The 26,303-nt window shown below is 47.8% G+C and overlaps 1 protein-coding gene across 2 annotated transcripts in view; it reads right to left on the bottom strand.

The window, feature by feature from the left end:
• tyro3 (TYRO3 protein tyrosine kinase) overlaps positions 1-26,303 on the bottom strand; it is a 285,740-nt gene that overhangs the window by 235,496 nt on the left and 23,941 nt on the right. For both annotated transcript variants that reach the window (XM_086003676.1, XM_086003677.1), the window contains exons 3-6: positions 25,604-25,704; positions 9,173-9,346; positions 3,866-3,952; positions 2,105-2,220 (exon numbers count right to left, since the gene is read on the bottom strand). In XM_086003676.1, coding sequence (XP_085859802.1) covers positions 2,105-2,220; positions 3,866-3,952; positions 9,173-9,346; positions 25,604-25,704 — 478 coding nt within the window. The remainder of the gene's footprint in view (positions 1-2,104; positions 2,221-3,865; positions 3,953-9,172; positions 9,347-25,603; positions 25,705-26,303) is intronic.

Below are 26,303 nucleotides of genomic sequence, written 5' to 3'. Positions count from 1 at the left end.
CACAGTTTGGAAAGACAACATGATTATGGGATGATTTTGTGATGCCAGTGCCAATAAACACACATTAACTAGCCCCAGGAAGACTAGCGGGATCTGGGAAGACACAGTTAAAAATGGGCATACTGGACCATCTAACATGTTTCACCTCCAGGAGGGACTGAATAACCAGTGGGCAAAACATTGAGCAACCAGAGCGTACAGTGTCTGGCTTTGACAGGGTAGACATAGAGAAGGTGTTTCCACTTGTGGGGAAGACCAAAACTAGGGGCCATTAATATAAGATAGTCACTAATAAATTCAATAGGGAATTCAGGAGAAACTTCTTCATCCAGAGAGTGTTGAGAATGTAGAGCTCCATACCACAGGGAGTAGTTTAGGCAAATAGCATAGATGCATTTAAGGGAATGCTAGATAAATACATGGGGGAGAAAGGAACAGAAGGATATGTTGATAGGGTGAGGTGAAGTAGGGTGGGAGGAGACTCATGTGGAGCATGGACCAGTATGACCAAATGGCCTGTTTCTGTGCTGTAAATTCTATGTAATTCTATGTAAAGGCAGTGTTAAACAACAACAACTTGTATTTATATAGCGCCTTTAACATAGTGAAACATCCCAAGGCGTTGCACAGGAGCATTATAAGACAAAATTTGACACTGAGCCACATAAGAAGATATTAGGGCAGGTGACCAAAAGCTTGGTCAAAGAGGTAGGATTTAAGGAGCTTCTTAAAGGAGCAGAGAGAGGTAGCGAGGTGAAGAGGTTTAGGCAGGGAATTCCAGAGCTTAAGGCCTAGGCAACAGAAGCCATGGCCACCAAAGGTTGAGCGATTATAATCGGGGATGCTCAAGAGGGCAGAATTAGAGGAGCACAGATATCTCGGGGGGTTGGAGGCAACGTTCCTGTTAAGCTGCGTGACCGTGTCTGGAAGTCCTGCGCAGGCTGCTCAATGGCTTTTAAATGGAAAAAACATGCATGTGAGGAAATCTGAATGGGCCGCGCAGCCAGTTAAAGGGGCCGCGACCCCCCCAAAAATAAGAGGGAACATTGGTTGTGGGGCTGGAGGAGGTTACAGAGATAAGGAGGGGCGAGGCCCTGGAGGGATTTGAAAACAAGGATGTGAATTTTAAAATCGAGGTGTTGCTTAACCGGGAGCCAATGTAGGTCAGTGAGCACGGGGGTGATGGGCGAACGGGACTTGGTGCGAATTAGGACACGGGCAGCCGAGTTTTGGATCATCTCAAGTTTACGTAGGGTAGAATGTGGGAGGCCAGGAGTGCATTGGAATAGTCAAGCCTAGAGGTAACAAAGGCATTGATGAGGATTTCAGCAGCAGATGAGCTGAGGCGGGGTGGAGACGGGCGATGTTACGGAGGTGGAAATAGGCAGTCTTAGTGATGCTGCGTATATGTGGTCGTAAGCTCATCTCGGGGTCAAATACGACACCCAGGTTGTGAACAGTCTGGTTCAGCCTCAGACAGTTGCCAGGGAGAGGGATGGAGTCGGTGTCCAGGGAACGGAGTTTGTGGCGGGAACAGGAGCCAATGGCTTCGGTCTTCCCAACATTTAGTGGGAGGAAATTTCTGCTCTTCCAGTACTGGATGTCGGACAAGCAGTCTGACAATTTAGAGACAGTGGAGGGGTCGAGAGGTAGTGAGGTAGAGCTGGGTGTCATCAGCGTACATGTGGAAACTGAGGCTGTGTTTTCGGATGATGTCACCGATGAGAAATAGGAGGGGGCCAAGGATAGATAGTGCGGGAGGGGAAGAGAAGCCATTGCAGGTGATTTTCTGGCTACGATTAGATAGTGAAGAATGGAACCAGGTGAGGGCAGTCCCACCCAGCTGGACGATGGTGGAGAGGCATTGGAGGAGGATGGAGTGGTTAACCATGTCAAAGGCTGCAGACAAGTCAAGAAGGACGAGGAGGGATAGTTTACCTTTGTCTCAGCCACAAAGGATGTCATTTGTGACTTTGATAAGAGCCGTTTTGGTACTGTGGCAGGGGCGGAAACCTGATTGGAGAGATTAGCTTTGTTTCTGACACACTCTGTACAAACAGTATCTGCTTGATCTGATCACTGCTGCAGGAGTCGCTATACTAACCTGAGCCGTACAGTTGTGAAGTTTTGAGAAGCCATCGAAGCTGACAGTCCAGGTGATGCTGACATTGTTGGGAGTCTGGTTGTTGATTCTTAACTTGGTGGGCTTGTCTGGTGAAACTGAACAAGCAAATTACTCAACAATGGCTGCACATTAGGAAGCCACAGAAAAATAACTCACGGCCCCAGTGCAGAATCTCGGTATGAGCCGACGGTTTTGATTCCCTTCCACCCTAAATACTTTCTGTGGGCAACACTGGCCCATTCACAGTGCCTCTGAAACAGGTTGCATCTGACCATCAGTTTGAAAGCAAGAAAATAAGAGTGAGTCACCATTGTGTGTACTTTTGGAACACGTGGCAACTCGCCCTTTAACACAACTGTTTCAGGAACCCATCAGTCAGCAAGAGCATGACATATGTAACCATGTGCTCTTAAAGGGACAGCCTTCCCCAAACAGTGCCAAGCCTCCTTTAAAGAGGGAGATTCATCACTGGTGTCCAATGAAAACAATGTTTATAACAGTTACCATGAATTGCAAAACAGCAGCACAAATTTATTTCTCTTAAATGGGGAAGGGAGAGGAGAAAGAGGGAGAAGGAAGGAAGGAAGGAAGGAAAGGGAAAGGAGGAGGGGAAGGAATGAAGGAAGGAAGGAAGGAAGGGAAAAAAGAAGGAAGAAAGAAAGAAAGAAAGAAAGGAAGGAAGGGGAAGGAATGGAGAAGGAAGGAAGGGGAAAGGAAGAGAAGGAAGGATAGGAAAGGGTGGGGAACAAAAGAGAGGGGCGGGACAAGGAGAAGGAATGAATGAAGGAAAGAAGGGAATGAAAGGGGAAGGAAGAAAAGGAGAAAGAGGGAGGGGAATAATGGGGAATGAAGGAAGGAGGGGAGGAAAGAAGGAATGAGGAGGAGAAAAGAGGGTAAGGAAGGAAACTGGGAAGGAAGGAAAGGGTGAAGGAAAGTACGAGAGAGAAGGAAGATGGTCGGTTAAGAGAAGGAAGGAAGGAAAGAGAAAAGGGTTTGGAGGAAAGAGGTAAAGAGGGAAAAAGGGAGGGAAGAGGATGAGGCAAGCGAGTAGGGAAGAGAGGTGAAAGAGAAGCAGAAAAGAGAAAAAGGTTGAAAAAGGAAACAACTACACCTTTAATAGCACCTTTAACATAGTAAAATGTCCCACGGCACTTCACAGGAGTGATTACCAAACAAAATTTAACACCGAGCCACATAAGGAGATATTAGGACAGGTGACTAAAAGCTTGGTCAAAGAGGTAAGTTCTAAGGAGTGTCTTAAAGGACGAGAGAGAGGTGGTGAGGCGGAGAGGTTTAGGGAGGGAATTTCAGAACTTATGTCCTTGGCAGCTGAAGGAAAGGCTGCCAATGGTGGAGCGATGAAAATCAGGGATGCGCAAGAGGCCAGAATTGGAGGAGCGCAGAGATCTCGAAGGGTTGTAGGGCTGGAGGAGGTTACAGAGATAGGGAGCGGCGAGGCCATAGAAGGATTTGAAAAGAAGGATGAGAATTTTAAAGTTGAGGCATTGCCGGACCGGGAGCCAATGTAGGTCAGCCAGACAGCGGTGATGGGTGAACAGACTTGGTGCGAGTTAGGATACGGGCAGCAGAGGTTTGATGAGCTCAAGTTTACAGAGGGTGCAAAGTGGGAGGTCGGCCAGTAGAGCATCGGAATTGTCGAGCAAAGAGGCAACAAAGGCATGGATGAGGGTTTCAGCAGCAGACAGAAGAGAATTGGGGGAAGTACAATTGTGAACTTACCTTTGACGTTGACACTAGCTGTCCTGGAGACGGCAACTCCCTTTGAGTTGTGTGCTTCACAAGTGAAGGTGGTCAGTCTTTTAATTCCTGAGGACAATGATCACAGAGAGACAAGCTGTTACAGGTTCAAAGCAGCCACCTCCCCATCCCATGCACACAACTGAAGAGGCAAAGAGATAGAGAAGCTCATGCAATTCGGTCTTGTGTTGGGAACAGAATGAAACATCAGAGTGAATCACTACAGCCTCTGAATTAGCTGGTCACAGCTTAAGCAGAGATAGGACTATACATTTGGCTTCATAGGAACAGGAGGAGGCCATTCAGCCCCTCAAGCCTGCTCCACCATTCAATGAGATCGTGGCAGATCTGCACCTCGACTCCATTTAAACCCTTTGCTCCATATCTCTTGATACCCTTATCCAAAAAAATCTATCAATCTCAGTCTTGAAAGCTCCAATTGACCCCTAGCATCCACAGCCTTTTGGGAGAGAGTTTCAGATTTATATTACTCTTTGTGTGAAAAAGTGCTTCCGGATTTTGCTCCTCAATAGCCTGCCTCTAATTTTAAGATTATGTATTCCTTGAGTTAGAGAGGGGGAAATGTCAACTAGGAATTCCTGAACCTGATTGTTGCCCAATGACCCCTGCTGGAAACAGTATGTCCGAGGATGTGAGGCGAGAACAAGGGCAGGCTCAGCTGTGATGCTCCCCGCAGTTGGATAGCTTTGAGTCACCAGAGGAAGTGAAAAGCTGCCAGCATGGAAGAGTGCCCCAGCATGAGTCAGCATCTTTAGGCAGGAGGGCAGAAAAGAGGGGCCACAGGAACTAAAAAGTCTGTTCAGACGTACGCCGCTTTCTGCCCCGCCATTTCCTTCAGAACTTCAGCTAAAAAGGGCCAGTCATGACCCCATTTTGCATTAGGCCCTAACGCCTGGTTTTGACCCATACCGCAAAATTGGTTTGCACTGAGGCAGCCGGCTGCGCTCAGCAAATCCAGGCCTACATGCGGCCTAAAAGGTGTTCCTTAAAGGAACCGCTGCAGGCTGCAACCAACCAAGTAAGTTTCAAAATAGAGTTACCTGAATGTGGAGCAGGGAGAAGCAGTGATTATTCTATATATAAACCATCTGAACCCCTCAGTTACATTCCAGCCTGTAACTCACTCCCGGGTATCCATTATTCTATATATAAACCATCTGAGCCCCTCAATTAGATTCCAGCCTGTAACTCACTCCCAGGTATCCATTATTCTATATATAATCCATCGGAACCCCTCGATTAGATTCCAGCCTGTAACTCACTCCCGGGTATCCATTATTCTATATATAAACCATCTGAACCCCTCAATTAGATTCCAGCCTGTAACTCACTCCCAGGTATCCATTATTCTATATATAATCCATCGGAACCCCTCGATTAGATTCCAGTCTGTAACTCACTCCCGGGTATCCATTATTCTATATATAAACCATCTGAACCCCTCAATTAGATTCCAGCCTGTAACTCACTCCCAGGTATCCATTATTCTATATATAAACCATCTGAACCCCTCAATTAGATTCCAGTCTGTAACTCACTCCCAGGTATCCATTATTCTATATATAAACCATCGGAACCCCTCGATTAGATTCCAGCCTGTATCTGACTATCTATTTCATTCTGCGCAGTGCCTTTATTAATCATTGGGATGCATTAAATTGCTACGAGTGTGTGTCCATACATGCTGAATGCTGACTCTGAGTCCTGCTCAGTGGAGGAACGACCCTCCAGACACCTGGGCTGATATGACTCCTGCAAGTAGGGCAGTTCAGCACAAGAAATCCCAATATACCCAATGACTGTCAGGTACAAGAGATATTCCTCCAAGCACATTCACCTTTCCTGCCTCTACAAAGAATATCGCTAGCAGGGTGGGTGGTTGGGGGAGGAGCTCATTGACAACTGCTTGCCTTCTGAGAAAAAGCAGTTCGGCATATTCAATTGTAAAGCAATTCACACACAAGCAGCAAAGCGAGCTTCAACTTGCCGGAGGAACTGCCAACTGCAAGTTACAGAGCTCAGTGATAATGTTAATCTCATAGGTTCTGACTGAAGTAATTATAAGAACAAGGGTCCCTGTTGACTTAGGGAATGAGAACCGAATGTAAAATACAGCCGGTGTCATGTCACACGGACAATGCCGACATTTCCAAAGAGGTTGGTGCACTTCATCTGCGCGATGCCAACATTCTCGGGCACGCTACTGTCCTTCCACCTGGGGCATTGCTAACATTCTTACACGGGCTGCTGCCACTCTGTCTGGGCACTGCCAATAACGTGAAACAGGCTGTTGCCAGAATATATCGCGCAGTGCCAACATTCTCAAAGAGGCTACTGACTCGTCATCTTGGAGCACCTCAGTTGTATGGGTTTTTGTCTTTGTCCGGGATGAATCCAGGCTAACAAGAGCTGGCACCGATTTCAGCTGTAGGAAGCAATAGATTAATGGATGCCCATTAATACAGGAATGGATCCCATTCAAAGCGTATGATAGCTGACTCCAGCCGTGCAGTAATACACTCCCATTCAGAGGAAATGATAGATATTTGCAGTACAGTGAGGAAATTCCATTCAAATGGCCTAACAACTAAAGCAGTAGAACATAGCATTCCCAGTGAGAGGGTCTGATAGCAATACTGTGATGGACTCCCAGTGAGAGAGGCTGATGTCGGTACTGGGATGGAATCCTACTGAGAGAGTCAATAGCAGTACTGGGATGGACTCCCAGTGAGAGGGTCAATAGCAGTACTGGGATGGACTCCCAGTGAGAGAGTCAATAGCAGTACTGGGATGGACGCCCAGTGAGAGAGTCTGATAGCAGTACTGGGATGGACTCCCAGTGAGAGAGTCGATAGCAGTACTGGGATGGACTCCCAGTGAGAGAGTCAATAGCAGTACTGGGATGGACTCCCAGTGAGAGAGTCAATAGCAGTACTGGGATGGACTCCCAGTGAGAGAGTCAATAGCAGTACTGGGATGGACTCCCAGTGAGAGAGTCAATAGCTGTACTGGGATGGACTCCCAGTGAGAGAGTCGATAGCAGTACTGGGATGGACTCCCAGTGAGAGAGTCAATAGCAGTACTGGGATGGACTCCCAGTGAGAGAGTCGATAGCAGTACTGGGATGGACTCCCAGTGAGAGAGTCAATAGCAGTACTGGGATGGACTCCCAGTGAGAGAGTCTGATAGCAGTACTGGGATGGACTCCCAGTGAGAGAGTTGATAGCAATACTGGGATGGACTCCCAGTGAGAGAGTCAATAGCAGTACTGGGATGGACTCCCAGTGAGAGAGTCAATAGCAGTACTGGGATGGACTCCCAGTGAGAGAGTCAATAGCAGTACTGGGATGGACTCCCAGTGAGGGAGTCGATAGCAGTACTGGGATGGACTCCCAGTGAGAGAGTCAATAGCAGTACTGGGATGGACTCCCAGTGAGAGAGTCAATAGCAGTAGTGGGATCGACTCCCAGTGAGAGAGTCGATAGCAGTACTGGGATGGACTCCCAGTGAGAGGGTCAATAGCTGTACTGTGATGGACTCCCAGTGAGAGAGTCAATAGCAGTACTGGGATGGACTCCCAGTGAGAGAGTCAATAGCTGTACTGTGATGGACTCCCAGTGAGAGAGTCAATAGCAGTACTGGGATGGACTCCCAGTGAGAGAGTCTGATAGCTGTACTGGGATGGACTCCCAGTGAGAGAGTCAATAGCAGTACTGGGATGGACTCCCAGTGAGAGAGTCAATAGCAGTACTGGGATGGACTCCCAGTGAGAGAGTCAATAGCAGTACTGGGATGGACTCCCAGTGAGAGAGTCAATAGCAGTACTGGGATGGACTCCCAGTGAGAGAGTCAATAGCTGTACTGGGATGGACTCCCAGTGAGGGAGTCGATAGCAGTACTGGGATGGACTCCCAGTGAGAGAGTCAATAGCAGTACTGGGATGGACTCCCAGTGAGAGAGTCAATAGCTGTACTGGGATGGACTCCCAGTGAGAGAGTCAATAGCTGTACTGGGATGGACTCCCAGTGAGGGAGTCGATAGCAGTACTGGGATGGACTCCCAGTGAGAGAGTCAATAGCAGTACTGGGATGGACTCCCAGTGAGAGAGTCGACAGCAGTACTGGGATGGACTCCCAGTGAGAGAGTCTGATAGCAGTACTGGGATGGACTCCCAGTGAGAGAGTCAATAGCAGTACTGGGATGGACTCCCAGTGAGAGAGTCGATAGCAGTACTGGGATGGACTCCCAGTGAGAGAGTCAATAGCAGTACTGGGATGGACTCCCAGTGAGAGAGTCAATAGCAGTACTGGGATGGACTCCCAGTGAGAGAGTCAATAGCAGTACTGGGATGGACTCCCAGTGAGAGGGTCAATAGCAGTACTGGGATGGACTCCCAGTGAGAGAGTCAATAGCAGTACTGGGATGGACTCCCAGTGAGAGAGTCAATAGCAGTACTGGGATGGACTCCCAGTGAGAGAGTCAATAGCAGTACTGGGATGGACTCCCAGTGAGAGGGTCAATAGCAGTACTGGGATGGACTCCCAGTGAGAGAGTCAATAGCAGTACTGGGATGGACTCCCAGTGAGAGAGTCTGATAGCAGTACTGTGATGGACTCCCAGTGAGAGAGTCAATAGCAGTACTGGGATGGACTCCCAGTGAGAGAGTCAATAGCAGTACTGGGATGGACTCCCAGTGAGAGAGTCTGATAGCAGTACTGGGATGGACTCCCAGTGAGAGAGTCTGATTGCAGTACTGGGATGGACTCCCAGTGAGAGAGTCAATAGCAGTACTGGGATGGACTCCCAGTGAGAGAGTCGATAGCAGTACTGGGATGGACTCCCAGTGAGAGAGTCAATAGCAGTACTGGGATGGACTCCCAGTGAGAGAGTCAATAGCAGTACTGGGATGGACTCCCAGTGAGAGAGTCTGATAGCAGTCCTGGGATGGACTCCCAGTGAGAGAGTCAATAGCAGTACTGGGATGGACTCCCAGTGAGAGAGTCAATAGCAGTACTGGGATGGACTCCCAGTGAGAGAGTCAATAGCAGTACGGCGATGGACTCCCAGTGAGAGGGTCAATAGCAGTACTGGGATGGACTCCCAGTTATAGCTGTACGGTGATGTCTCTTATCTGCAGCTGTTGATTGTTGGACTCTGATCAGAGGGGCGGTTGTACTGGCATTCTTTGGATGCCCATTCTGCGGGTCTAGTAACTCTAGGTGACTACGTTTCATCAGGTAATCTAACTGGTCTTTATGCAACCCTTACCTTTAACAGTCAGTACAGAAGGGGATTCTTTCCATGTTTCTTCGACTAAGACCACTCCCATCTTCCATAAAAACTCGGTAGGCTTTGGCCGTCCAACAGCAGCACAGGTCAGGTTGAAGGGTGTATCTTTAAATACAAAGATGTCCTGTGGCTGCACTGTGAAGTATGGCAGACCTAGTCAGGAAAATATGAGTGCCATTACATATCAACCAGCTAAATTCCAATTACATTACCTCTCACAATCAATACATTGGAAGAGTATTTGGCAATCTATTAGGTGCTTCCATCATCATTTATCCACACTGCGCCAACTAAGGAACAGGCATTTAGCAGAGCCATCGTCCCACAGATATATTGTTTGTGTGAATCCAAACTGGACCTTGATACTGACCTTGTAATGTCTACTACCCTACACACTGACTATTACCCTAAACCCTACACACTGACCCTGGACACTGACCATTACCCTAAACCCTACACACTGACCCTGGTCACTGGCCCTACACACTGACCATTACCCTAAACCCTACACACTGACCCTGGTCACTGACCCTACACACTGACCATTACCCTAAACCCTACACACTGACCCTGGTCACTGACCCTACACACTGACCATTACCCTAAACCCTACACATTGGCCCTGGACACTGACACTGACCATTACCCTAAACCCTACACACTGACCCTGGACACTGACCCTACACACTGACCATTACTCTAAACCCTACACACTGACCCTGGACACTGACCCTACACACTGACCATTACCCTAAACCCTACACACTGAACCTGGACACTGACCCTACACACTGACCATTACCCTAAACACTACACACTGATCCTGGTCACTGACCCTACACACTGACCATTACCCTAAACCCTACACACTGACCCTGGACACTGACCATTACCCTAAACCCTACACACTGACCCTGGACACTGACCCTACACACTGACCATTACCCTAAACCCTACACACTGACGCTGGACACTGACCCTACACACTGACCATTACCCTAAACCCTACACACTGACCCTGGACACTGACCCTACACACTGACCATTACCCTAAACCCTGCACACTGACCCTGGACACTGACCCTACACACTGACCATTACCCTAAACCCTGCACACTGACCCTGGACACTGACCCTACACACTGACTATTACCCTAAACCGTACACACTGACCCTGGACACTGACCCTACACACTGACCATTACCCTAAACCCTACACACTGACCCTGGACACTGACCCTACACACTGACCATTACCCTAAACCCTGCACACTGACCCTGGACACTGACCCTACACACTGACCATTACCCTAAACCCTACACACTGACCCTGGACACTGACCCTACACACAGACCATTACCCTAAACCCTGCACACTGACCCTGGTCACTGACCCTACACACTGACCATTACCCTAAACCCTACACACTGACCCTGGACACTGACCCTACACACAGACCATTACCCTAAACCCTACACACTGACCCTGGACACTGACCCTACTCACTGACCATTACCCTAAACCCTACACACGAACCCTGGACACTGACCCTACAATCTCCATTACCGTAAACTCTGCACACTGACCCTGGACACTAACCCTACAATCTCCATTCTCCTAAAGCTTACACACTGACCCTGGATACTGACCCTACAATCTCCATTACCCTAAACCCTACACACTGACCCTGGACACAGACCCTACAATCTCCAATACCCTAAACCCAACACACTGACCCTGGATACAGACCCTACAATCTCCATTACCCCAAACCCTATACATTGACCCTGGACACTGACCCTACATTCTCCATTACCCTCAACCCTACTCATTGACTCTGGACACTAGCCCTACAATCTCCATTACCCTGAACCCTACACACTGACCCTGGATACTGACCCTACAATCTCCATTACCCTAAACCCTACACACTGACCCTGGATACTGACCCTACAATCTCCATTACCTTAAAACCTACACACTGACCCTGGACACTGACCCGACAATCTCCTTTACACTAAACCCTACACACTGATCCTGGACACTGACCCTATGCACTGACCATTACCCTAAACTCAACACACTGACTCTGGACACTGACCCTACAATCTCCATTACCCTAAACCCTACACATTAACCCTGGATACTGAACCTACAATCTCCATTACCCCAAACCCTACACACTGACCCTGGACACTGATCCTACAATCTCCATTACCCTAAACCCTACACACTGACCCTGATACTGACCCTACAATCTCCATTACACTAAACCCTACACACTGACCCTCGATACTGACCCTATAATCTCCATTAACCTAAACCGTACACATTAACCCTGGACACTGACCCTACAATCTCCATTACCCTAAACCCTACACATTGACCCTGGACACAGACCTAACAATCTCCATTACCCTAAACACTACACACTGACCCTGGACACTGACCCTACAATCTCCATTTCCCGAAACCCTACACACTGACCCTGGATACTGACCCTACAATCTCCATTACCCTAAACCCTACACACTGACGCTGGTAACTGACCCTAAAATTTCCATTAACCTAAACCCTACACACTGACCCTGGACACTAGCCCTACAATCTCCATTACCCTAAACCCTACACATTGACCCTGGACACTGACCCTACAATCTCCATTAACCTAAACCCTACACACTGACGCTGGTAACTGACCCTAAAATTTCCATTAACCTAAACCCTACACACTGACCCTGGACACTAGCCCTACAATCTCCATTACCCCAAACCCTACACATTGACCCTGGACACAGACCCTACAATCTCCATTACCCTAAACCCTACACACTGACCCTGGATACTGACCCGACAATCTCCATTACCCTAAACCCTACACACTGACCCTGGATACTGATCCTACAATCTACATTGCCCTAACCCATACACACTGACCCTGGACACTAGCCCTACAATCTCCATTACCCTAAGCCCTACATACTGACCCTGGACACTGAACCTACAATCTCCATTTCCCCAAACCCTACACATTGACCCTGGAAACTAGCCCTACAATCTCCATTATCCTGAACCCTACACACTGACCCTGGATACTGACCCTACAATCTCCATTACCCTAAACCCTACACACTGACCCTAGATACTGACCCTACAATCTCCATTACCCCAAACCCTACACACTGACCCTAGATACTGATCTTACAATCTCCATTACCCTAAACCCTACACACAAACCCTGGATACTGACCCTACAATCTCCATTACCCTAAACCCTACACACTGACACTAGATACTGACCCTACAATCTCCATTACCCCAAACCCTACACACTGACCCTAGATACTGATCTTACAATCTCCATTACCCTAAACCCTACACACAAACCCTGGATACTGACCCTACAATCTCCATTACCCTAAACCCTACACACTGACACTAGATACTGACCCTACAATCTCCATTACCCCAAACCCTACACACTGACCCTAGATACTGATCTTACAATCTCCATTACCCTAAACCCTACACACAAACCCTGGATACTGACTCTACAATCTCCATTACCCTAAACCCGACACACTGACCCTAGATACTGACCCTACAATCTCCATTACCCTAAACCCTACACACTGACCCTAGATACTGATCTTACAATCTCCATTACCCTAAACCCTACACACAAACCCTGGACACTGATCCTACAATCTCCATTACCCCAAACCCTACACACTGACCCTGGATACTGATCCTACAATCTCCATTACCCTAAACCCTACACACAAAACCTGGACACTAAACCTACAATCTCCATTACCCTAAACCCCTCACACAAACCCTGGACACTAAACCTACAATCTCCATTACCCTAAACCCTACACACTGACACTGGATACTGACCCTACAATCTCCATTACCCTAAACCCAACAAACTAACCCCGGATACTGACCCCACAATCTCCATTACCCTAAACCGTACACACTGACCCTGGATACTGACCCTACAATCTCCATTACCCCAAACCCTACACATTGACCCTGGACACTGACCCTACAATCTCCATTACACTAAACCCTACACACTGACCCTGGATACTGACCCTACAATCTCCATCACCCTAAACCCTACACACTGAACCTGGACACAGACCCTACAATCTCCATTACCCTAAACCCTACACACAAATCCTGGACACTGACCCTACAATCTCCATTACCCTAAACCCTACACACAAACCCTGGACACTGACCCTACAATCTCCATTACCCTAAACCCTAGACACTGACCCTGGATACTGACCCTACAATCTCCATTACCCTAAACCCTACATACTGACCCTGGATACTGACCCTACAATCTCCATTACCCTAAACCCTACACACTGACCCTGGATACTGACCCTACAATCTCCATTACCTTAAACCCTACACACTGACCCTGTACACTGACCCTACAATCTCCTTTACACTAAACCCTACACACTGATCCTGGACACTGACCCTACGCACTGACCATTACCCTAAACTCAACACACTGACTCTGGACACTGACCCTACAATCTCCATTACCCGAAACCCTACACACTGACCCTGGATACTTATCCAACAATCTCCATTACCCTAAACCCTACACATTGACCCTGGATACTGACCCTAAAATCTCCACTACCCTAAACCCGACACACTGACCCTGGACACTGACCCTACAATCTCCATTACCCTAAACCCTACACACTGACCTGGATACTGACCCTAAAATCTCCATTACCGTAAACCCTACACATTGACCCTGGATACTGACCCTACAATCTCCATTACCCTAAACCATACACATTAACCCTGGATACTGACCCTACAATCTCCATTACCCTAAACCCTGCACATTAACCCTGGATACTGATCCTACAATCTCCATTACCCCAAACCCTACACACTGACCCTGGACACTGACCCTACAATCTCCATTACCCTAAACCCTACACACTGACCCTGGATACTGACCCTGCAATCTCCATTACCCTAAACCCTCCACACTGACCCTGGATACTGACCCTGCAATCTCCATTACCCTAAACCCTACACACTGACCCTGGATACTGACCCTGCAATCTCCATTACCCTAAACCCTACACACTGACCCTGGACACTAGCCCTACAATCTCCATTACCCTAAACCCTACACATTGACCCTGGACACTGACCCTACAATCTCCATTAACCTAAACCCTACACACTGACGCTGGTAACTGACCCTAAAATTTCCATTAACCTAAACCCTACACATTGACCCTGGACACAGATCCTACAATCTCCATTACCCTAAACCCTACACACTGACCCTGGATACTGATCCTACAATCTACATTACCCTAAACACTACACACTGACACTGGACACTAGCCCGAGAATCTCCATTACCCTAAACCCTACACACTGACCCTGGACACTGAACCTACAATCTCCATTACCCCAAACCCTACACATTGACCCTGGACACTAGCCCTACAATCTCCATTACCCTGAACCCTGCACACTGACCCTGGATACTGACCCTACAATCTCCATTACCCTAAACCCTACACACTGACCCTAGATACTGACCCTACAATCTCCATTACCCCAAACCCTACACACTGACCCTGGATACTGATCATACAATCTCCATTACCCTAAACCCTACACACAAACCCTGGACACTGATCCTACAATCTCCATTGCCCTAAACCCTACACACTGACCCTGAACACTAGCCCTACAATCTCCATTACCCGAAACCCGACACACTGACCCTGGACACTAGCCCTACAAACTCCATTACCCTAAACCCTACACACTGACCCTGGATACTGACCCTACAATCTCCATTATCCTAAACCCAACACACTGACCCTGGATAGTGACGCTACAATCTCCATTACCCTAAACCCTACACACTGACCCTGGATACTGACCTTACAATCTCCATTACCCTAAACCCTACACACTGACCCTGGACACTAGCCCTACAAACTCCATTACCCTAAACCCTACACACTGACCCTGGATACTGACCCTACAATCTCCATTACCCTAAACCCTACACACTGACCCTGGACACTAGCCCTACAATCTCCATTACCCTAAACCCTACACATTGACCCTGGACACTGACCCTACAATCTCCATTAACCTAAACCCTACACACTGACGCTGGTAACTGACCCTAAAATTTCCATTAACCTAAACCCTACACACTGACCCTGGACACTAGCCCTACAATCTCCATTACCCCAAACCCTACACATTGACCCTGGACACAGACCCTACAATCTCCGTTACCCTAAACCCTACACACTGACCCTGGATACTGACCTTACAATCTCCATTACCTTAAACCCAATGCACTGACCATTACCCTAAACCCTACACACTGACCCTGGACACTGACCCTACAATTTCCATTACCCTAAACCCTACACATTAACCCTGGATACTGAACCTACAATCTCCACTACCCCAAACCCTACACACTGACCCTGGATACTGACCCTACAATCTCCATTACCCTAAACCCTACACACTTACCCTGGATACTGACCCTACCAGCTCCATTACCCTAAACCCTACACACTGACCCTGATACTGACCCTACAATCTCCATTACCCTAAACCCTACACACTGGCCCTGGATACTGACCCTACAATCTCCATTACCCTAAACCCTACACACTGACCCTCGATACTGACCCTACAATCTCCATTACCCTAAACCCTACAAACTAACCCTGGATACTGACCCTGGATACTTATCCTACAATCTCCATTACCCTAAACCCTACACATTGACCCTGGATACTGACCTTAAAATCTCCATTGCCCTAAACCCTACACACTGACCCTGGACACTGAACCGACAATCTCCATTGCCCTAAACCCGACACACTGACCTGGATACCGACCCTAAAATCTCCATTACCGTAAACCCTACACATTGACCCTGGATACTGAACCTACAATCTCCATTACCCTAAACCGTTCACATTAACCCTGGATACTGACCCTACAATCTCCATTACCCTAAACCCTGCACATTAACCCTGGATACTGACCCTACAATCTCCATTACCCTAAACCCTGCACACTGACCCTGGATACTGACCCTACAATCTCCATTACCCTAAACCCGACACACTGACCCTGGATACTGACCATACAATCTCCATTACCCTAAACCCTACACATTAACCCTGGATACTGACCCTACAATCTCCATTACCCTAAACCCTACATACTGACCCTGGATACTGACCCTACAATCTCCATTACCCTAAACCCTACACACTGACCCTGGATACTGACCCTACAATCTCCTTTACACTAAACCCTACACACTGATCCTGGACACTGACCCTACGCACTGACCATTACCCTAAACTCAACACACTGACTCTGGACACTGACCCTACAATCTCCATTACCCTAAACCCTACACATTAACCCTGGATACTGAACCTACAATCTCCATTACACTAAACCCTGCACACTGACCCTCGATACTGACCCTATAATCTCCATTAACCTAAATCGTACACATTAACCCTGGACACTGACCCTACAATCTCCATTACCCTAAACCATACACATTGACCCTGGACACAGACCCTGCAATCTCCATTACCCTAAACACTACACACTGACCCTGGACACTGACCCTACAATCTCCATTTCCCGAAACCCTACACACTGACCCTGGATACTGACCCTGCAATCTCCATTACCCTAAACCCTACACACTGACCCTGGATACTGACCCTACAATCTCCATTGCCCTAAACCCTACACACTGACCCTGGACACTAGCCCTACAATCTCCATTACCCTAAACCCTACACATTGACCCTGGACACTGACCCTACAATCTCCATTAACCTAAACCCTACACACTGACGCTGGTAACTGACCCTAAAATTTCCATTAACCTAAACCCTACACACTGACCCTGGACACTAGCCCTACAATCTCCATTACCCCAAACCCTACACATTGACCCTGCACACAGACCCTACAATCTCCATTACCCTAAACCCTACACACTGACCCTGGATACTGATCCTACAATCTACATTGCCCTAACCCCTACACACTGACCCTGGACACTAGCCCTACAATCTCCATTACCCTAAGCCCTACACACTGACCCTGGACACTGAACCTACAATCTCCATTACCCCAAACCCTCCACATTGACCCTGGACACTAGCCCTACAATCTCCATTACCCTGAACCCTACACACTGACCCTGGATACTGACCCTACAATCTCCATTACCCTAAACCCTACACACTGACCCTAGATACTGATCTTACAATCTCCATTACCCTAAACCCTACACACAAATCCTGGACACTGATCCTACAATCTCCATTGCCCTAAACCCTACACACTGACCCTGGACACTAGCCCTGCAAACTCCATTACCCTAAACCCTACACACTGACCCTGGATACTGACCCTACAATCTCCATTATCCTAAACCCAACACACTGACCCTGGGTAGTGACGCTACAATCTCCATTACCCTAAACCCTACATACTGACCCTGGATACTGACCTTACAATCTCCATTACCTTAAACCCTACGCACTGACCATTACCCTAAACCCTACACATTGACCCTGGATACTGACCCTACATTCTCCATTACCCTAAACCGTACACATTAACCCTGGATACTGACCCTACAATCTCCATTACCCTAAACCCTGCACATTAACCCTGGATACTGACCCTACAATCTCCATTACCCTAAACCCTACACACTGACCCTGGATACTGACCCTGCAATCTCCATTACCCTAAACCCTACACACTGACCCTGGATACTGACCCTACAATCTCCATTGCCCTAAACCCTACACACTGACCCTGGACACTAGCCCTACAATCTCCATTACCCTAAACCCTACACATTGACCCTGGACACTGACCCTACAATCTCCATTAACCTAAACCCTACACACTGACGCTGGTAACTGACCCTAAAATTTCCATTAACCTAAACCCTACACATTGACCCTGGACACAGACCCTACAATCTCCATTACCCTAAACCCTACACACTGACCCTGGATACTGACCCTACAATCTCCATTACCCTAAACCCTACACACTGACCCTGGATACTGATCCTACAATCTACTTTACCCTAAACACTACACACTGACACTGGACACTAGCCCTACAATCTCCATTACCCTAAACCCTACACACTGACCCTGGACACTGAACCTACAATCTCCATTACCCCAAACCCTACACATTGACCCTGGACACTAGCCGTACAATCTCCATTACCCTGAACCCTACACACTGACCCTGGATACTGACCCGACAATCTCCATTACCCTAAACCCTACACACTGACCCGAGATACTGACCCTACAATCTCCATTACCCCAAACCCTACACACTGACCCTGGATACTGATCTTACAATCTCCATTACCCTAAACCCTACACACAAACCCTGGACACTGATCCTACAATCTCCATTGCCCTAAACCCTACACACTGACCCTGAACACTAGCCCTACAATCTCCATTACCCGAAACCCTACACACTGACCCTGGACACTAGCCCTACAAACTCCATTACCCTAAACCCTACACACTGAACCTGGATACTGACCCTACAATCTCCATTATCCTAAACCCAACACACTGACCCTGGATAGTGACGCTACAATCTCCATTACCCTAAACCCTACACACTGACCCTGGATACTGACCTTACAATCTCCATTACCCTAAACCCTACACACAAACCCTGGACACTGATCCTACAATCTCCATTGCCCTAAACCCTACACACTGACCCTGAACACTAGCCCTACAATCTCCATTACCCTAAACCCTACACACTGACCCTGGACACTAGTCCTACAAACTCCATTACCCTAAACCCTACACACTGACCCTGGATACTGACCCTACAATCTCCATTACCCTAAACCCTACACACTGACCCTGGACAGTAGCCCTACAATCTCCATTACCCTAAACCCTACACATTGACCCTGGACACTGACCCTACAATCTCCATTAACCTAAACCCTACACACTGACGCTGGTAACTGACCCTAAAATTTCCATTAACCTAAACCCTACACACTGACCCTGGACACTAGCCCTAAAATCTCCATTACCCCAAACCCTACACATTGACCCTGGACACAGACCCTACAATCTCCGTTACCCTAAACCCTACACACTGACCCTGGATACTGACCTTACAATCTCCATTACCTTAAACCCTATGCACTGACCATTACCCTAAACCCTACACACTGACCCTGGACACTGACCCTACAATCTCCATTACCCTAAACCCTACACATTAACCCTGGATACTGAACCTACAATCTCCACTACCCCAAACCCTACACACTGACCCTGGATGCTGACCCTACAATCTCCATTACCCTAAACCCTACACACTTACCCTGGATACTGACCCTACCAGCTCCATTACCCTAAACCCTACACACTGACCCTGATACTGACCCTACAATCTCCATTACCTTAAACCCTACACATTGACCCTGGATACTGACCCTAAAATCTCCATTGCCCTAAACCCTACACACTGACCCTGGACACTGAACCTACAATCTCCATTACCCTAAACCCGACACACTGACCTGGATACCGACCCTAAAATCTCCATTACCGTAAACCCTACACATTGACCCTGGATACTGACCCTACAATCTCCATTACCCTAAACCGTACACATTAACCCTGGATACTGACCCTACAATCTCCATTACCCTAAACCCTGCACATTAACCCTGGATACTGACCCTACAATCTCCATTACCCTAAACCCTGCACACTGACCCTGGATACTGACCCTACAATCTCCATTACCCTAAACCCTACACACTGACCCTGGACACTGACCCTACAATCTCCATTACCCTAAACCCTACACATTAACCCTGGATACTGAACCTACAATCTCCATTACCCCAAACCCTACACACTGACCCTGGACACTGATCCTACAATCTCCATTACCCTAAACCCTACACACTGACCCTGATACTGACCCTACAATCTCCATTACACTAAACCCTACACACTGACCCTCGATACTGACCCTATAATCTCCATTAACCTAAACCGTACACATTAACCCTGGACACTGACCCTACAATCTCCATTACCCTAAACCCTACACATTGACCCTGGACACAGACCCTACAATCTCCATTACCCTAAACACTACACACTGACCCTGGACACTGACCCTACAATCTCCATTTCCCGAAACCCTACACACTGACCCTGGATACTGACCCTGCAATCTCCATTACCCTAAACCCTACACACTGACCCCGGATACTGACCCAACAATCTCCATTAACCTAAACCCTACACACTGACCCTGGACACTAGCCCTACAATCTCCATTACCCTAAACCCTACACATTGACCCTGGACACTGACCCAACAATCTCCATTAACCTAAACCCTACACACTGACGCTGGTAACTGACCCTAAAATTTCCATTAACCTAAACCCTACACACTGACCCTGGACACTAGCCCTACAATCTCCATTACCCCAAACCCTACACATTGACCCTGGACACAGACCCTACAATCTCCATTACCCTAAACCCTACACACTGACCCTGGATACTGATCCTACAATCTACATTGCCCTAACCCCTACACACTGACCCTGGACACTAGCCCTACAATCTCCATTACCCTAAGCCCTACACACTGACCCTGGACACTGAACCTACAATCTCCATTACCCCAAACCCTACACATTGACCCTGGACACTAGCCCTACAATCTCCATTACCCTGAACCCTACACACTGACCCTGGATACTGACCCTACAATCTCCATTACCCTAAACCCTACACACTGACCCTAGATACTGACCCTACAATCTCCATTACCCCAAACCCTACACACTGACCCTAGATACTGATCTTACAATCTCCATTACCCTAAACCCTACACACAAACCCTGGACACTGATCCTACAATTTCCATTGCCCTAAACCCTACACACTGACCCTAGACACTAGCCCTGCAAACTCCATTACCCTAAACCCTACACACTGACCCTGGATACTGACCCTACAATCTCCATTATCCTAAACCCAACACACTGACCCTGGGTAGTGACGCTACAATCTCCATTACCCTAAACCCTACACACTGACCCTGGATACTGACCTTACAATCTCCATTACCTTAAACCCTACGCACTGACCATTACCCTAAACCCTACACACTGACCCTGGATACTGACCCTACAACCTCCATTACCCTAAACCCTACACACTGACCCTGATACTGACCCTACAATCTCCATTACCCTAAACCCTACACACTGGCCCTCGATACTGACCCTACAATCTCCATTACCCTAAACCCTACACACTGACCCTCGATACTGACCCTACAATCTCCATTACCCTAAACCCTACACGCTGACCCTGGATACTGACCCTACAATCTCCATTACCCTAAACCCTACACACTGACCCTGGATACTTATCCTACAATCTCCATTACCCTAAACCCTACACATTGACCCTGGATACTGACCCTAAAATCTCCACTACCCAAAACCCTACACACTGACCCTGGACACTGACCCTACAATCTCCATTACCCTAAACCCTACACACTGACCTGGATACTGACCCTAAAATCTCCATTACCGTAAACCCTACACATTGACCCTGGATACTGACCCTACATTCTCCATTACCCTAAACCGTACACATTAACCCTGGATACTGACCCTACAATCTCCATTACCCTAAACCCTGCACATTAACCCTGGATACTGACCCTACAATCTCCATTACCCTAAACCCTACACACTGACCCTGGATACTGACCCTGCAATCTCCATTACCCTAAACCCTACACACTGACCCTGGATACTGACCCTACAATCTCCATTACCCTGAACCCTACACACTGACCCTGGATACTGACCCTACAATCTCCATTATCCTAAACCCTACACACTGACCCTGGATACTGACCCTACAATCTACATTACCCCAAACCCTACACAATGACCCTGGATACTGATCCTAGAATCTCCATTACCCTAAGCCCTACACACAAACCCTGGACACTGACCCTACAATCTCCATTACCCTAAACCCTACACACAAACCCTGGACACTGACCCTACAATCTCCATTACCCTAAACCCTACACACTGACCCTGGACACTAGCCCTACAATCTCCATTACCCTAAACCCTACACATTGACCCTGGACACTGACCCTACAATCTCCATTAACCTAAACCCTACACACTGACGCTGGTAACTGACCCTAAAATTTCCATTAACCTACACCCTACACACTGACCCTGGACACTACCCCTACAATCTCCATTACCCCAAACCCTACACATTGACCCTGGACACAGACCCTACAATCTCCATTACCCTAAACCCTACACACTGACCCTGGACACTGACCCTACAATCTCCATTACCCTAAACCCTACACACTGACCCTGGATACTGATCCTACAATCTACATTACCCTAACCCCTACACACTGACCCTGGACACTAGCCCTACAATCTCCATTACCCTAAACCCTACACACTGACCCTGGACACTGAACCTACAATCTCCATTACCCCAAACCCTACACATTGACCCTGGACACTAGCCCTACAATCTCCATTACCCTGAACCCTACACACTGACCCTGGATACTGACCCTACAATCTCCATTACCCTAAACCCTACACACTGACCCTAGATACTGACCCGACAATCTCCATTACCCCAAACCCTACACACTGACCCTGGATACTGATCTTACAATCTCCATTACCCTAAACCCTACACACAAACCCTGGACACTGATCCTGCAATCTCCATTGCCCTAAACCCTACACACTGACCCTGAACACTAGCCCTACAATCTCCATTACCCAAAACCCTACACACTGACCCTGGACACTAGCCCTACAAACTCCATTACCCTAAACCCTACACACTGACCCTGGATACTGACCCTACAATCTCCATTATCCTAAACCCAACACACTGACCCTGGATAGTGACGCTACAATCTCCATTACCCTAAACCCTACACACTGACCCTGGATACTGACCTTACAATCTCCATTACCCTAAACCCTGCACACAAACCCTGGACACTGATCCTACAATCTCCATTGCCCTAAACCCTACACACTGACCCTGAACACTAGCCCTACAATCTCCATTACCCTAAACCCTACACACTGACCCTGGACACTAGCCCTACAAACTCCATTACCCTAAACCCTACACACTGACCCTGGATACTGACCTTACAATCTCCATTACCCTAAACCCTACACACAAACCCTGGACACTGATCCTACAATCTCCATTGCCCTAAACCCTACACACTGACCCTGAGCACTAGCCCTACAATCTCCATTACCCTAAACCCTACACACTGACCCTGGACACTAGCCCTACAGTCTCCATTACCCTAAACCCTACACATTGACCCTGGACACTGACCCTACAATCTCCATTAACCTAAACCCTACACACTGACCCTGGACACTAGCCCTACAATCTCCATTACCCCAAACCCTACACATTGACCCTGGACACAGACCCTACAATCTCCATTACCCTAAACCCTACACACTGACCCTGGATACTGACCTTACAATCTCCATTACCTTAAACCCTACGCACTGACCATTACCCTAAACCCTACACACTGACCCTGGACACTGACCCTACAATCTCCATTACCCTAAACCCTGCACACTTACCCTGGATACTGACCCTACAATCTCCACTACCCCAAACCCTACACACTGACCCTGGATACTGACCCTACAATCTCCATTACCCTAAACCCTACACACTTACCCTGGATACTGACCCTACCAGCTCCATTACCCTAAACCCTACACACTGACCCTGATACTGACCCTACAATCTCCATTACCCTAAACCCTACACACTGGCCCTGGATACTGACCCTACAATCTCCATTACCCTAAACCCTACACACTGACCCTCGATACTGACCCTACAATCTCCATTACCCTAAACCCTACAAACTAACCCTGGATACTGACCCTGGATACTTATCCTACAATCTCCATTACCCTAAACCCTACACATTGACCCTGGATACTGACCCTAAAATGTCCATTACCCTAAACCCTACACACTGACCCTGGACACTGAACCTACAATCTCCATTACCCTAAACCCTACACACTGACCTGGATACCGACCCTAAAATCTCCATTACCGTAAACCCTACACATTGACCCTGGATACTGACCCGACAATCTCCATTACCCTAAACCGTACACATTAACCCTGGATACTGACCCTACAATCTCCATTACCCTAAACCCTGCACATTAACCCTGGATACTGACCCTACAATCTCCATTACCCTAAACCCTGCACACTGACCCTGGATACTGACCCTACAATCTCCATTACCCTAAACCCTACACACTGACCCTGGATACTGACCATACAATCTCCATTACCCTAAACCCTACACATTAACCCTGGATACTGACCCTACAATCTCCATTACCCTAAACCCTACACACTGACCCTGGATACTGACCCTACAATCTCCATTACCCTAAACCGTACACACTAACCCTGGACACTGACCCTGCAATCTCCATTACCCTAAACCCTACACATTAACCCTAGATACTGACCCTACAATCTCCATTACCCTAAACCCTACACATTAGCCCTAGATACTGACCCTACAATCTCCATTACCCTAAACCCTGCACACTGACCCTGGATACTGACCCTACAATCTCCATTACCCTAAACCCTGCACACTGACCCTGGACTCTGACCCTACAATCTCCATTACCTTAAACGCTACACACTGCCCTGGGTACTGATCCTACAATCTCCATTACCCTAAACACTACAAACTAACCCTGGATACTGACCCTACAATCTCCATTACCCTAAACCCTGCACACTGACCCTGGATACTGACCCTACAATCTCCATTACCTTAAACGCTACACACTGCCCTGGGTACTGATCCTACAATCTCCATTACCTTAAACACTACAAACTAACCCTGGATACTGACCCTACAATCTCCATTACCCTAAACCGTACACACTGACCCTGGACACTGACCCTACAATCTCCATTACCCTAAACACTACAAACTAACCCTGGATATTGACTCTCCAATTTCCATATCACTAAACCCTTGAGACTCACTCTAGGTACTGTCCCCATCTCCTCTCTCCCCTCCCCCCCGCCCCCACCCCACCTTGTTCACCTCAATAAACCCTACACACTGCCTCTCCCTTGCCCATGACAACATTAATATTTCCTTCCTTACCTTCCACAGCTAAAAAGGCCTTCTGCGAGTAGACATGAACTCCTTTCACACTCGCCATGCACCAATACCAGCCCATATCTGTCTGCTGTACCTTCGCCAACCTGAGAAAGAAATATAGATGCAAACACAGATTTATCACAGTGAAACTTAGAGCAAACAAGTGAGTTTTGCGCAGGTATTAAAATAATATCACTGATTTAATTCAACGGGACAGCCCAGGCTCCAATTATTTGTGTTTTTCTCTTTCTCCGATATTTCTGTAGATAAATGGATTACGTTCTGTGGAAATAAGCCACACAGACCAGGAAAGGTCAAAGTTCAATCTACAGTCTGGACTGAGTTAGCTGGTCTCAGCCAGTGCAGCAACACTACAACTGACCTCCGTGCTCTCTGGCAAGTTGAGGATTCGGGCTCCTGACGGCTGTTCAATTGAAAAGTGCCCACTTGTAGACATCGGGTGAGGCCGGTGTCAGGTACAACTGTGATCCCCTTCCTGCCATAGTCAGAAAACTTGGGCAGTGTTTGGGCTCACACATCAAGAATGGTCACTTGGGTAAAAGAAAGACTTGCATTTATATAGCACCTTTCACGACCTCAGGACAGCCCAAAGTGTTTTACAGCCAATTAAGTACTTTTGAAGTGTAGTCACTGTTGTAATGTAAGAAACGCGGCAGCCAATTTGCGCACAGCAAGCTCCCAC

The sequence above is a fragment of the Somniosus microcephalus genome, chromosome 12, assembly GCF_052327205.1.
Source record: "Somniosus microcephalus isolate GS21.2 chromosome 12, FLI_Smic_1.0, whole genome shotgun sequence".
Lineage (NCBI taxonomy): Eukaryota > Metazoa > Chordata > Chondrichthyes > Squaliformes > Somniosidae > Somniosus > Somniosus microcephalus.
Note: the sequence above shows the minus strand (reverse complement) of the source record. Positions and strands in the feature narration are given on the sequence as shown.